Genomic DNA, 16,437 nt, shown 5'->3' with positions numbered 1-16,437 from the left:
TATAAGTTAGATGGTAAAAAAAACTTTAAAAACTGTTTGATTCTTGATTAACACGAGTGTAAAAGATTTAAATACTTCAACTTAAAATTTTTGTTTAAGATTAAGACCCATACAACTGAAGTTAAGTTAAAATATGAAAAGTATAATACATTTGTTGCAAATTAAAGTTCTTATTTTGTTTTGCAAACGAAAATTTAAATTGTTCTCTAGTTTAGTAATTAGTAGCTAGGAATATAATAAAAACATAGTTTATATATTTATTCTAAGAACTGGAGAACGGGTCAGAAAAGCACGGGCGTCACTTTAGCACAGAGTGGTACTTTAGCACGGAATGACACTTAAGCACATATTGACACTTTAGCACACAGTGACAATTTAGCATGGAGTGACATTTTAGCACGGATTGACACTTTAGCACGGGGTGACACTTAAGGACAGAGTGACACTTTAGCACGGAGTGATACTTAAGCAGAGGTGACATTTTAGCACACAGTGAAACTTCAGCGCGAAGTGAAACTTTAGCACGGCGACTGACAATCTTTTTTTATGCTTACATTACATTATACTGTTATGTTTAAAATCTAAAAATTGACTATGCAACATATAGACTAAAATTTAACAAGCTTTAAAAATGTTACAAGTTAAAACTAAACCTTCGTGTTTAATAAAAAACACAACTGGTTATTTTAGGGCAAATCTTAACTTACTAATAATAATATAAAATTAAGTTTATATTAACTCATTTTACCAAAACATTTTAACGAAGATGTTTTAAAACTTTTACTTTATTAATACTTTGAACATTAAACTATTTGTATAAACCTAGAAACATCTACGAGCTCCAGGTTTTTTATAGAAAATTTAATAAACTTAAACTAATTTTAGTAAAGTTAGATTTAAAGCGTAAATTTTAAATAAAATGTGTTAAATATCAATAAATACTGATGAATAAATTGCCTTTGTTTTTTTAAAGCTCTGTGACTTAATAGATTATAAAAAATCTACTTAATTCATTTTAAAAATACATATTCTAGATTTGAATATCGCAATACAAAAAAATGTTAATTTACATAAATCTACGTGTGTCTCAACCTTTTAATACGTATGTATATGTAATAAGATTTATACATACACTACTGCAAAGGTAAGTAAACTTAATTCACAATTTTTTCTATCTATATCTTGTTTCGAATTTTAATGAAAACGATAGCTTACTGGAATTCCTACGTGAGATTCAGTACATTTTTAGTATAGATTAAATATAATTGTGTAAATTTTGTTTATGTTCATTCTTCTAATAAAGTTTAAACTAGTGTTTTTCACAAAAAAAGTATTAATTTCAATCTTTCAGCCAAGCAAAATACTTAGATAAATTGTAATCAAAATATTAGTTTTTTACTATGTGAATTGAAATAGTATAAGATTTAAAATATTTAATCAAGTATTTGATAGTTCAATAACAATTCAATTTACTGCAACTTCTTGTTTTCTAGTACTTATTATTATTAAGTATAGTTCTTCTAAAAAAAAAGAGCCTACTAAAGATTTTTTCTAACTATCGCTACCTACGAGTGATTGCTCTAAATGTTATTCGCAATTCACTTAAAAAGGCTGCCAAGCTTTGTCGTACAACTTACTCCTTATTTAACTATAATTTCATATACATTAATAATAAAAATAATTTTGGTATACATTTTTCCCCTTAAATTCACACTTTAAAGTGTCTAAAATGCGTAATCAACAGGATGCTGACAATTTAAAGTTAAATTATGTTTAATATATTCTTAACTAGTATTTAATTATTTAAAATGTTTGATTGTGCTAAAGTGTCACTTCGTGTGCGAACATATATTTTCAAAAACAAGTTTTTTTCGGAAAAATACTCAAAATTGAAGAGTTTGATAGTTTTAGGGAGACAACTTTATTTTATCTTTTAAAATATCATAATCTTGGTTAGTAAAAACAGCTGATAAAAACAAAGATTGCAAATACATTAGTCTACTTTTGTTATTGTTTTTTAAGTAAATTTATTAAGCATGTATCTGTATTAATACTTTTTTTTTAGATATAAGTAAGTTTTAATTTATATTAATTTTCAGTTGTAAATCAATTCATTAGACAAAAAAAAAACTATAAGTTTTAATTTATAAATTTTTGAATACCTAAAGCTTGTAATTTTAACTGTTACAACCTATGTTCTAGCTGTTAAATTTTTAAGAAATTATCAAAAGTTAACATAACTTAGTTTCTATTTTAAAATGCAGTTTAATATTTTATTATACTTGACTAAGTCTTAATTCTTTTTAGCCACTGAAACCTGGTAGTAAATAAAAGACTCAACTTGCACTAGTATTCTTAATTAAAAAAGCTCTTTACATTCAAGTAACTTGAACAATATTTTTTAGTTAATAAAATAATGATATTTGAGCTGTAATGCTATAAAATAAATCTAAATGACATAGTTAAAAAAACCTACAATAACAACGTAGTTAAGTCATAATTAAATTTAAATGTACACACATTGATTTTTTGAAAATTTGTGGTAAACACAATGCAGTTTGGTACTTTTCCTCTAACAAAACAAAATATGGCTTAATATTTTATATCATTGACTTTCTATATTAAATGTATATATTAATTATGTAGAAACATTTTATAGAAAAAATAAATCATTTTAAATTCTATTAAAAAATGTTGCAGATTAGAATTAGGTATTAAATGTTATTAAAAATAAAAAATTGTTTCTTTGGACTATTTATTTGGTGGCTAGTTGTAAGAAAGAAAACAAATAACTAAATTTTATATTATACTATGTCGTCAAAAAGTACGCACTACCCGTGCTAAGTACGCACTTTTTGGTCGGGTTCAATTTGCCTACTTAAGCGGTAGTCTACTATACTTTTAAAATTCTAAAATAATAACAAGTTTTTATTTTTTAACAAAAGTAGTAGAGGATATAATAGAATTATTTAAGTTTCTTGAAAATAAATTTTTCTTAAATTTTACATCAATTAAAGTAAAAACTTACATTTGAGCTTACTTTAATATATAAACAAAAACTATTTTAATCAATAATATAGTTATTTGCCTTAACTAAAAAAGAATGCTCAATTTACTGGGATGTAAAGAGCTTTTCATATTTTATTTTTGCTTGAAAAGGTCGCAATCTCTTGCCACCGAAACCGGTCGCGAATAAAATATACAATTTGCATAAATCTATTTAATCAATAATAAAAAAAGGAGCTATTCACTGTTAAAGAAATTACTACATTTTACATAGTTTACCTTTATTCTTTATTTGCTTAACAAAAAATAAAAATACCGTGTAATATATACCCTTTTATTATTTCAGTTTTAACACTTTTAAACATAAACATACTTTTATAAATAAAAAACTTTATCTGGTTTATCACTAAAATTTCTAACATAGTAAAAAAAAAGTAAAATCTAGTATTTTTTTGGAAAAATGCAAAGCCTAGGGAAATCATAGAAGGGGAACCCTGATTTATTATAAAACTAGTGAAATTTATATATATATATATACGTTTTTCTATATAAAAAAAAGTATTACTACCTTTTACTAATTGGACATGGATCCGGTAGGAACTAAATCCGGATACATTTTTGAAATCAAAATACGGATCTAAGCAAAAAAAGGTCTGATCCGGTGGATCACCAGTTGTACTATAACAACAGAAATTTTAGGTGCAAAAAAGCCTACTTTGAAATATTTCCCCTTTTTTGCCTATTTACTAATTATTGCTGGCTAATTTGCTAAAGCCTCTGAAAATGAGCGATATTCCCTCTTTTGATAAACCTTGTTTCAAACTTTAATAAGCGCTATTTTCACTTTATAATTTAGTTTCAAAAATATAATTGTCCCTAAAAAATTTAAGCTATTTACATTGAAAAGGCTGTTTACCCCTACTTTAAAGGGTTCATTATATAATCAATATTGCATTTTATAAACCTGATTGAAATTAAAGCTGAATAATTTTCGCTATTTTATGTAAAAGTGCTTTGTTTTAAAGTATATACTTATATTGTACAGGGTTGCCACAGATCAAGCTGAGAATTTTTTTTAGACTTTTTACTAAAACTTTCCTGACTTTATAAAAACAAATTTTAATTTTAATTTATTCTAAAATACATAATCAAATACTTAAAACTATATGAAGTATAAAGCTTTCAATCTTATTTTTATACAGGTTAAAACAACATTTTTTTGCTGATAATCTAACTTCCATTACATCACTTAAACCATCTGTATATGATTGATGTATTTGCAATAAATAGCTTTATCAGCAAAGTACTTGTATTTTCTTACTAATAAACACTAGAAAGTGTCCTTGCCACAGATCATCAATACTAAAAAGTATACAAAAACTGCTTGTTCAAGTAGGGTAGTTGTTCAATTTGTTAATAGAAAATTTTTGCAGTTTTATGAAGGATATTTTATTAATTTTCATTAGATGAAGGCATTGGAAATTAGGTAATTTAGTAAATTTCTAGGAAAATTTTGCAAGTTTAGTTTAGACTTTAAAGGATTTTTAACCATTTGAAGGCTTTGGAAAATAAGGAATTCTGTAAGCCTCACAAAACCTGACGTTTTTTTCAAACTTTCTGTCTTTTTTCAAAAACGCCCATTTTTTTCTGACGTTTGTCCTTTTTTTTTAGTTCACCTGACTTTTCCTGACCTTGGGGCAACCCTGGTTGTATGTTATTTAAATTTAGGTAATAAAATGCTTTCCAGTAATTAAGACTTCTTTTAAAATATATGAGATTTAGGTTGAATATTATAATTACACTTGAAAAACTAAAATAAAAAACATATTTTTGTTAGACTTTACTTGTGAAGTTTCTATTATTATATGATTAGTTAACTTAATAAAATGTTTACTTAAATTTTTGGTTCGTAAATTCTAAGAAATTTATAAATTCATTAAGTGAATCAAAAAGTATTTATTATAATTTTTTTTTTTCAAAAGAAGCATAATAATAATAGTTTCAAACACACACATAGAAATCAAAATAAATTATAAAGTTAATAAATACACTTTATGTGTACACATATAAAAAAAAGTATTTATTATAAAATAAAATAAGTAATCTCAAAGTTTTAGCTATAAATCTTTAAAGATTTAATTAATGTACAGTGTGAATAAATAGAAAGTTGTGCTAAAAAAGAAATACAAAAGAAAAATTTTACTAATTACCTAAATTAGCAACTATTGAAGTTTACGCAGTTTTAACCTTTTGTATGGCACCGTACTTCTTGGCTAGAGTCACCACAGTTTGAAAGTTCTGTGTTTGAAAATTAAGTTTATCAGCATAATTAGAGTAGTAATATAATATAGTTTCAAAAACTATGTTATCGAGCTTTAATGTTAAACCTACTCTGCTAACATAAGTAGATGCTATAAACTCGAAGAAATATTTAAATAAATTTATTTTTGTTTATAATACTTTTGAATATATAAAAAACTTCGCAGAGTAATAGAACACAAAAGTAGATTTGAGAGCTAGGATGAAATATTGCTATTATAGCATATTGATTATTTCTACAGAAAAGTAAAATAAAGGCATATAAAAGAATAATTATGAATTTATATTTTGTAAACTTTTAGTGAGAGAGTAAAAACTATTAAATAAACCTAAAAATATTGATTTCAATAAAAATAATTGTAACTTCTATTTTATTAAATTTGTTCTTGATCTTTTTTTTTAAATTATTACAGTGCAGAAATAAAAATTGTCTAAAAAAATATAATTTTTGGTGTATTTAGAACTTAGATAATAATAAGTTTATAATTGATTTCTTGATACATAAACTGAAATTTATTTAGGAGAATTACATAAAAAATACACTTTTAAAAAGTTTACAGTTTTAAGCATTAAGGATAGTATTTACAATTAAATTAAAGATAAAACTGTAAAGTACAAAAAATAAAAGCAACTAACGTTCACGACCATGTAAACTGTTGCAACATAAGAAAAAATTACGAAGGTTATGTATAAATCAAAAAAAGCTGATTTTACAATTGAAGCATGTATTTGAACTTTCATTCCTGAATAAAACTTGTACTCGGGATCCCTGTTTTCATATTTTTAAACTATAATTTAAAAACAAACTATCAAGTAGTAATATTAAATTCAAAATCCTAATAGATTAAGTGTACTTTTTACAACTTTTAATTACATCTTAATTTATAGCATAAGTTGAATCTTTTTTTGAATATACTAGATATTAATAATTCATTACCAGTTTAAATTCATACTATTCAAACCATTAATTAATAAAACTAAGTTATACAACAGTAATAACTTAAGTTATTTCTAAGTTTATATTAAAAACTTTTTAAACACAGCCAAGTGAGCTATAATTTTCTTTCTATAATATTAAGAACAGCTTAGTACAGGGTTTCCTAAAGTTGGCCATTGCTGAAATTTAGGCGGGCATAAGCAGCAAAGAGGACAAATGGGGGCCATGAGGTCATAATTTGAAACTTACACTAGATATTCTGGAGTTGACGAGGACGAGCAAAAAAAAAGTTCTTAGGCATTTTTAATGGTAGTTTTTTGAGAAATCTTGTTGGAGAGGGCCATAGCTTTTTTAATTTCTTTAAAGGGTGCTTTTTGAAAAAAAGTTGTTATAGTACGACAAAACATCAAAACTTATTAACCAGTAAAACCAAGCTTACATAGTTTTAAAAACTAGTTGCAGGTTTTTTTTTTTTATTAAAGTAATCAAACTTTGAAAATATTTGTGCAAGAGGAGTAGCACAATATCATTAGTCTTTAATTTATTTAACATTTATGTATATAAAACTTAACCATATAAAGTACAGTAACCTACCTCTAAGATACACCTTTTAAACAGCACAATAGTGTATACCTAGCCAGAAGTGCGTACTTAAGAAATTTAGGTTTTTAATTACTAACATTAAGCAGGGTTGCAACAGATTTAACTGAAAAAAATCCTGACTTTTCCTAACTTTTCCATATCAAATTCCTCTGACCCCTTACTTTATATATATAGACCGATTTGAATTGGGCTCGGCCATACTTAACTGGACCAGTTTGGATTCATGTAGGGGATGTTAAGCTGAAAAAAAGTTCTTTGAGGTACTCAGCGGTGGTGTGACCCAAAAATTTAGAAGTTAAGTATTGTGAAACCACTCAATTATTACACATATACCGAACCACAATATCCATTTTAGATTTACTAATGATGTCATTGTAGATTTCATCAAAAGATACACTATACCACCTGGATATGTTTATTGCTTCCAGCAATGTGTTTTAGAATTGTGGTTTAAGGCCAAAATTTATATATATGACAATTTGGTTCTGGTCATCTTTTGGTCTTTTTGTTAAGCTCTGTCACTTTGTCACACGAATTGGCAGAGTAATTGTGCTTGACAGTGAGTTTGTAAAGCCCATAAGATTAAGCGCTTGCAGTTTGTGACTTACTCACAAAACTTACTGATGGGCTTATACTACTACCACTGCTCTCACCACTCAGATCACTGGAACTTGATCCAGCATTATAGAAATATGATTGAGCTGTGTTAACTCGTGGCCTTTTATTTCTATGTCAAGCACCAGTCATATGGACAGTGCCAATGTAAATAAATATCACTTGCATTTAAAGATCTTTGTATCATCATCTTTAATAAGCCATTCAGAAAATATTTTTCAGAGAGCCAAAAATTCTTGAATTTGACATAAATAAAACACCAAAATGTTAAACAAAATTACTTAAAATATTTGAATAACTCTTAAGTATTTTAAAAGAAACCAAAGATGATTAGTCTGAGTATGAAAACCTTATACATAAAGTACTAGTTTTCTATACAAGTAATTCTAGTTAAACACCTTAAAATTAACTTACTTTCTACCACATAGTAAATACACAATTGAGATCATAAAACTTTTAATTCATTTTGAAATTTAGTTATACCCTGAAAAAATGCAGAACTTTTTTGAAAATAATACTGGCAAAATGCAGTTTTTAAAGATGATAAACTTTCTTATTAAGAGCATTATACCAAATTTTCTGAATTTTACTAAATTTTTTCTAAAACCCCCATTTTTTCCGGACTTTTCCTGAATTTCTCTGTTTATTTTTGTTTTCTTCACTTTAGGCAACCCTGGCCTAATATGTTAACTTTTATTAATAACGAATTTTTATATGCTGTTTATATTTTTTTCAATCATCGGGTATGAAAATGTCAACTGAAATGCTCTTTATTTTCATTAATATCGTTTTTTCATACTATCATTACATTTATGTTTAAATCATAGAGTATGCAATTATTAGTAGCACTGTTCATTATTTTCGTGTAAATAAGTTTTGTATTACCTTTCAAATCTATTTTATTCTTATGTTTAACTCATGGGGTATGCAAATTTAAATTACACTATTCATTATTTTCATTAAATAAATAAACTGAAATAGATTTGTTTTTAAATATTAGTTTTGTTATACAATTTAAGTTCATAACTTTTTTTCTGCTTACTTTAGTTTTAATTTATTTAAATTTAATACAGTGTAATTTATTATACCTTCGTACTACTAGTTTTTGATTTTTATTTTAATTAAAAAAAAGTTTTGAAACACAGCGTTTTTCGGCTAAAATGTGCGTACCAAACCAGCAGTGCATAAGAAATGCGTACCTAAGCGAAGTTGTTGTAAATAGCATTAAATTATATAATCTAATAAAAATTTACTGAATCTAGCATCTAAAACTATCGATTTTACAAACAAAACTAATTTTGATAAATTTTATAGTTAGTCTTATAACAAAAGATTAATTGACAATTTTTTAAACTTCCTAATAAACAAAATCATATAATTAACTATCAATTTAACGCATCAAACTTTTTTAGATTATCAAAAATTAACTTCTTAAACTAAGCAATTAAGAGCAGTCAAAGCATTTTTGTATTCATTTTTACAAAAATTAGAATTGGCTATTATATTGAAGCTTTTATTATAGATTACAAGACAATTTCTATACAGCCTGAAAACTTTATTTAACTTTTGAGATATTGTTATTTATGTAAAAAGATTCTGATACAAACGTATAGCCCGCAAATTTTTCATCGTCAAATTTTTCAAAAATTAAAAAAATCATTAGAAAATTATTTTTTTCTCTCATTAGTTTTAAACTTACTTAAATAAAAGTTTAAAAAGATAGGCTTAAATATGAAGGAGAAGATAAATGTTTAAAGAATTACTTCTTTTTTTGCATTTTTGGTTTGCGTCTTCAATTAGGAACCTATTCAGCTCATACTTTGATCGCTTATATCTCAAAAGTTACTTTTAATTTTGTTAAACAGTAAAAATGTATGATAACTAAGACAAAACTAGATAAAAGATAAGATACCTATTTTTTAAATCTTTTACAATTAAGACATGTTTATTTTTTTCATAACAATATTAGTGCATAATTTGCTTTTCACATTATTAATAAAAAATAAAATAATAATAGTAATATTACGGTCTTTATATACAAAATAATAACGATGATAGTATTGTATGTAATAGCAGTAAGGTTCTGCATTTTCTACATTCAGGATTGCCACATATCAAGCTGAGAAAAATTTCCTGACTTTTTACTAAAATTTTCCTGACTTTTCTAAATCAAGCTCTTTAAACCTATTGTAAAATACTAGTCAAACACTTAAAATTATATTAAGCTTTAAATCTTATTTTTATACAGATTAAAACAACAGTTTTTTTTTGCTGAATTCAGTCATCTAACTTCCATTACATCACTTGAACCATCTATGTATGATTAATGTATTTGCAATTAAGAGCTCAATAAACTAAATATCAGCAAAATACTTGTATTTCCTAACTTATAAACACAACTTGTCTGAAAAAAGAAACAACATTTTAGCATTTCTAAACATAAATGTATCTAAATAAACGAAAAGACATATAAGTAACTTTTACAATTAAAACAATAACGAACTTTAACAGTTGAAACCTTAAAACAATAAAAAACTTAATCAAAGAGTTTTTTTTACTATATGTACTAAAATTTATTTTCTCCGTTTCTTAATAAGCACTTCAACCTCTTCATCTAATGAAGATATAGTTTCCTTTATCTGGTCTTTATCCCGCTTAATTTTTTTTGGCATATAAAACAATTTTACTTAAATCGTTCTCACCTGCTGCTTCTACACTTGTCGAAAAGAATCTTTTCTCTAAATCTAGCCACAGTTTGTGGGCTTAATTTCTTTTCTTTTTGCACTCATTTTATTAATTTTTACCAGATGAAGGCATTAGAAATTAAGTAATTTCACTATTTCTGAGATATAGCTTAAATAAGGTAAAAAATATAGTTATTTTCAGTATTTTTAAAGTATCTTGAAAAATGTGTAAGATTTTGCAAAAAAGAAAAAAAAATCTTGTAGATATTAATATGACCTACATATGTATTTTTTATAATAGACATTTATATATATATTACTTTTTTATTTGTGGCCCTTTCAATTTCATTTTAAGAATTTGAATTGTCGGAATTTGAATCGTCCGAATTTGAATAGTCGTGCACCCATTATTTACCATTTGAAGGCTGTGGAAAACAAGAAGTTTTGTAAATTTGAACTAACAAAATCTGACTTTTTTCATATTTTGTCAAATTTCCAGACTTTTCCTGACTTTTTTCAAAACCCTTATTTTTTCCTGACTTTTCCTGACCTTGTGGCAACCCTGTGCATTAACAAAACATTAGCTTGCAATTTTGAAAATTCAAAATATAATATCATTTTTTAAACCCAAAGCATATTGCAGTTTGATGCTTAGTCTTTGTTCAAATAGTAAGATATTTCTCATTAGATAAACTTGTAACAAAATGTATATTTTGTTGTTTTTAAATGACTGCCAGGGGGCGTTAGACGACGGACACGTTCAAAATACACCCGCGTTCAAAATCCACCCAGTCAGATTCGAGAACCACTTACTGATCGAGGGTAAGGGTTAAGGGTAACAGTGATAGTGAAAAATAAATAAAAAAACTCAAACAAATATATAAAATAGATTAATAAATAAAGAAAATTGAAAATAATTGGGTGGATTTTGAACTCGGGTGGATTTTGATAGTATACAGTTAGACGATTGTTTATCAAATCATCACACAATAAAACTTTAACAATGTTTGTTATTGTGCTCAGTTCAGCCATAAGACCGTGCGGAAGGCACACCAACTTTAAGACACTAACTGAATTCCAAGAACTTTTTCATGGCTTTCATTTTATAAGATCTTGATGTTTATTTGCATTATTGTATTATATTGTGCTTAGTTAAGCCATAAGATCGTGCAAGAAGCACATAACAATTTAAGACTCTGAGTTACTAGTAAGGACTATTTTTGTATTTAAGATTGTGAAATTCAGACACTTTAAGAGCATTTTAATTTGTAGAATTTTGAATCTACTTGTTGTGTTTATTTTCGCAGTTTTATTCCACTGGTATATTAGCTGCTTTATCACTTCTACTTTCTAATTGTCACATTAACATCACGTTTTCAATAAACTCACTTCATTAAAGAAATTATATATATATAAATCTAATTAAATATTTACTAAGTTAAACCTAATGAGTAAGGTAAATTCAGTAAAAGCCGTTTTCAGCTATGCGTTTAGCACAAAAAACGGGACTTCCCCAATCAAAGGTAGTTCCTACCACCGGACTAGGACTACAAACTATGTTCCAGCTCAAATCACCTTCCATTACATAAATTTACATAAAATATATTCCCATTTGATGTAACTAAATCAAATCCCATAAGATGGATTTCAATCTAAATTAGTTCTCATTTGACCAGTTCACATCAAAACTATTTCATATCCAATCAATTACCATCCAAATTTACAAGCTTAAGTGATATAAAAACTCATAAATTTTCTATCTTGTAAGTTAAGGCATCACTAAGCTTAATTTATTTGAAACAAATTAAGGAAGACAAATATTTAAATAGTCTTACAAATTAAAAAAAAGATGGATTCAAGGCTTAAATTAATAAATTTTATGTTTTAAAACTTTAATAACTTATTGTTATAAAATATATACATTTTAAAACTCTAACTGAACATTTATCTTCCAATTTTGTTAAACACGGTAATTTTAGTTTAATCGTGATGATCAAATAGACATAAAAAGTAAATTAATTTCAAAGCTAGATAGTATAGAAAGCAATTTAAGCTTGTTAAATTAACTAAACATTATTTTTTAATATTGGATTGTTGAATAGTTTGGTTTTGGTACTAGTTTTAATTAAAAAATTTAAACATAAATAACTCACTTAAAAAAGGTTTACTAATTTATTTCGTTTAGCGCATCCTCAGAATAATCTTGCTAAAAACTGATAATATTATGGTATTGGTAGCTGTCTAAATTGCGAAAACGTACAAAATTGCACGAGGGGACAAAAATGCAGGAAAACACAAAATTGCACGAAGACTAATTTGCACGAGAGTACAAAATTACACGAAGATAAAATTGCACGTAGACAAAATTGCACGAAGGTTCACTTTTGCACGAGTAGACAATTTTGCACGCAGACACTTTTGCACGATGGGTCATTTTTGCACGAGTGACAATTTAGCATGGAGAGTCAATTTTGCACGGGTTTTGTTTCCTTCCCAGGGACGGGTCAAAATTGCACGTAAAGACTCTTTTGCACGAAAAAGTTTATAATAATTTAAAAAAAATAAAAAAATTAGAATTAAAAATTTTATAACTAAATAATAGAAAAAGTACGAAAAAAAAAATATTTAAAAAACTAAAAAAAAATTAACTAGAAAATTTAATAAATAAATAATAAAGAAACTAAAAAAAAAAAACTTAGTAAAAAATTTTAAGTAAAGCATAACAAATCAATTAAAAAAAAATATATTAAGTAAAAATAACAAATCAAAAAAAATAAAATAATAATATCTAAATTAAAAAAAATGTACATAATATTTTGAAGTAAAAAAAAATATTTTCAAGAAAAAAATAAAAATTAAATGCTAAATATATTAAAATAAATAACAAAATAAGTCAGAATTTAAAGAATCAAATAACTAAATAATAAATAAATTTAAAAAAATTTAAAAATTATATAAGACTTATAACAATAAAAAATTAATAAATTAAATAATAAATAGATTAAATAAAAATCCAAAACAAAAGTTAATAAAATTAATAAAAAAAGTCAAAACAAATGAAATTAATAATTAAATAAATTTAAAAGAAATAATAATAATTAAAAAATTCAAAATGAATAAATTAAATAATAAACAAAAATAAATCAAAAAAATTTATATAAATAAAAATAAAAACTAGTTTATAAAATTAGATTCTAACCGTTATCAAAATATAATTACCAAATAGAGTTTTGTTTATATTAATAATTTTATTTTTGTTAAAAATCGAAATTAACTAATTTTAGCTGTTGTAACATTTTGTTTGTTTCATTTTAGTCAAAAGCTTGTACCTCCTTTTTCTTCTAAAAAAGTAAGAAGAAAATTGCTTCTGACAGTGCTTTTTCGCAAGTCTGGGTTAGATAATGAGAAAAAACAGAGCAGGAGAAACAGAGCAATTAATGATGCAACTAAGATAAAGTTTAGACAAATAGAAAATAAAGATATATTAATTATGTTTAAAACTGTTTTATAAAACAAAAAAAAAACAATTTTAAGTATAATTTATGAAAGTACACAGCCATAACAGAACTTTCTGAACAATGCACAATAAAAATTTCATCAGACGGATTTTCTCCTATCTAAATTTATTTAATAGTATCACTATTTTGTATGCTCGTTTTTTTCTGTGCAAAAGTATCTTCGTGCAATTTTGTACGCTCGTGCAATTTTAACACCTACCCATGTAAATATTATTTATTTATTTTTATTTTTAATCTTGTTTTATTTCATATTGAACTTTAGTATAATTTTAATTTAATTTAAGTTTACATTAATACATGTTTATTCTCTAATAGGAGATATTTTTATTAAAATAAAATTCTAGTTTTATTTTTATTAAAAAAATTTTTAATTTAAATTAGTTGTTAAACACAATATTTTAGTTTCAATTTAAAAAAAAAATTAAATAAATTAAAAAAACAATAATAATAAAATTAATATTAACCTAATTAAATTAAAATTAATAACACTAATACATGCTTATTGTTTTTTTTATAAAATATAAAGGTTTTAATATATTTTTTATTTAGTTATTTTAAGTTAGTATTTTTTTGTGCAAAATTGACCCTCCGTGCAAAACTGTCTGTCGTGCAAAATTGACCTTCCGTGCAAAATTGAGCGTCCGTGCAAAATAGTCTTCGTGCAATTTTGTTCCCGCGTGCAAACTAGTCCTTGAGCAAAAGTATCTTCGTGCAATTTTGTACAGTCGTGCAATTTTGTTCTCGTGCAATTTAGTAACCTCGTGCAATTTTGTCTTCGCGCAATTTAGACCCGTTCCCTAATGGTTTAAATTTAGTTATAAAGAATAGTTTTGAAATGTCTAGTTAAAAATACTTACATCATAAAGTATAAAAGTCTGTTTAAAAGGTTTTAATTAGAATTGAGTTACAAATCAGCTTAGTGTAACTTTATGACGTAACTATTTTTAACTAGACATTTCAAAATCATTCTTTAGAACTAAATTTATACCATAATATTATCAGTTTTTAGCAAGATTATTCTGAGGATGCGCTAAACGAAATTAATTAATAAACCTTTTTTAAATGAGTTATTTATGTTGGATTGATTTAAGTATTAACTTTAATACTGTAATCAATTGTATGAAAATAAATCAGATAGAAATCATAAAGTGGGAAATGATATGAATTAATTCGAGTGAAAATTAAATACTTTTGCAATTGAAATTAAAATTTATCGCAAATGGCAAATACGGTTTCCATTTAATTGCTTACCATTTTTGAAAATTTATGTCAATTCTAAATATTAATAAACCTTTACTACTGATTGATAATTTAAAGCAAAAAACTGTTAGGTTTATAAAAATAGTAAAGTATTAACAACTTTCTGTGATATAATACTTTAAAAGAACGACCATTTTATACTACTACAGAAAACTATTGATAAAAAATATAAAAACAATAAAAAGTAAAATTCGAATTAACAGGATTGCCATTCTTTGAAACAAAAAACTGACACGAGTTACATCAAACTAGCCTGAGTTAAAGAGAAAACTACAAATATATAGTAAAAGCCTTGAATAAATAAAAAATAATGCTAATGATTCTTGAATACCTTAAGAACTAATAACTATAAAAGTAAAATTGATCTTTGAATAAAAAACTTAAACTATATAATAAATAAAAAATCAAGTCATTAAAGAGACTTTTAAAAAACATTTAAATTAACCTGAGTTTGGAAAAAACTTCAAACAAGCTTTTAAACAACTTATAAATATTTAAATAGGCTCATAAATTAAAAAAAACAGCCTGAGTGTATGGCAACCCTGAATTAATCAACAATTAGTTAAATTATTTTTCTCGATACAACGTGAAAGTATGCATTTAGACTTTCGGCTCAAATGGTTAAAGTTCTCATATATTTCTCGCATAACTAAACCAAAGTTTTCTTTTCTCTAATTGAGGAGTGTAGATTATGCTGAGCAATTAAAATAGTTTTAATTTGGTTTTTACCTTTTATCCGGAGAAATCTTTGATGTGTAGACATTAGCAGGTGTTAAATGATGTGCTAATTCGTTCATTAAACTTGTTACAACAATGTGATTTTCGGAAAGATCCTGAATTTTTTAATTTACATATAAGTTCAATCATTAGTTTATTGTTTTAAAAATAAATTGTGGCTTTTCGTAAATTCTTTTTTAGTAGTGTTTAGTTGTACAAAATAACTTAAAGTTGAAAACTACACTAACTTAATAAAAAAACGCATCATCAAATCGAAAATTAAAAAAAAAATATCCAAAATAAAATAATAAGACATTAAATTCCGAAAATACAGACAAGCAAAGCCCGTCATAAAATAAAAACAAATATTTTTGTACGCAAATACTACATTCAATTGCTGGCGTTTCGTTGCTCTTAAAATATGAACATCTATTTATACAGATAGTACAATAATTAGCTTTACTTTTAAATTGCAGATTCAGAAGACCTGATCATGTAGTCTTTAGTAAAATAAGTATTTGTATACAAATATAAACATTTTAAAAACAAATTTAGATACTTTAGGTTGGATATTTTACATTTTAAAACTTACTAAAATCAGTTTATGAAACTATTTGAAACATTTAGACTTAACATTGTAACTTTGAATATTCTTTTGAACTATAATAAAAATAAAACGAAATCATAACATTAAGAGAATTCAATGACTAGTTAAACTAGTTTTTTTAGGTTTTATTATCTATAAAAAGACTGTTAAATTGAATTTTTTACGTAGTCA

General features: G+C 25.1%; 1 protein-coding gene across 2 annotated transcripts in view; it reads right to left on the bottom strand.

Moving 5' to 3' along the window:
• Positions 1 to 5,020: 5,020 nt before the first annotated feature.
• Positions 5,021 to 16,437, bottom strand: part of LOC145837951 (BOS complex subunit ncln-like) — a 53,574-nt gene continuing 42,157 nt past the window's right edge. The window contains exons 12-14 of one of the 2 annotated variants that reach the window (XM_082945446.1): positions 15,672 to 15,775; positions 5,962 to 6,094; positions 5,021 to 5,304 (exon numbers count right to left, since the gene is read on the bottom strand). In XM_082945446.1, the coding sequence (XP_082801572.1) occupies positions 5,239 to 5,304; positions 5,962 to 6,094; positions 15,672 to 15,775 (303 nt within the window). In that variant the 3' untranslated portion in view covers positions 5,021 to 5,238. The remainder of the gene's footprint in view (positions 5,305 to 5,961; positions 6,095 to 15,671; positions 15,776 to 16,437) is intronic. The other variant, XR_014370021.1, reaches the window with a different exon arrangement.

The sequence above is a fragment of the Thalia democratica genome, chromosome 6 (genome assembly GCF_965202585.1).
Source record: "Thalia democratica chromosome 6, ktThaDemo2.hap1.1, whole genome shotgun sequence".
Taxonomy (NCBI): Eukaryota; Metazoa; Chordata; class Thaliacea; order Salpida; family Salpidae; genus Thalia; species Thalia democratica.
Note: the sequence above shows the minus strand (reverse complement) of the source record. Positions and strands in the feature narration are given on the sequence as shown.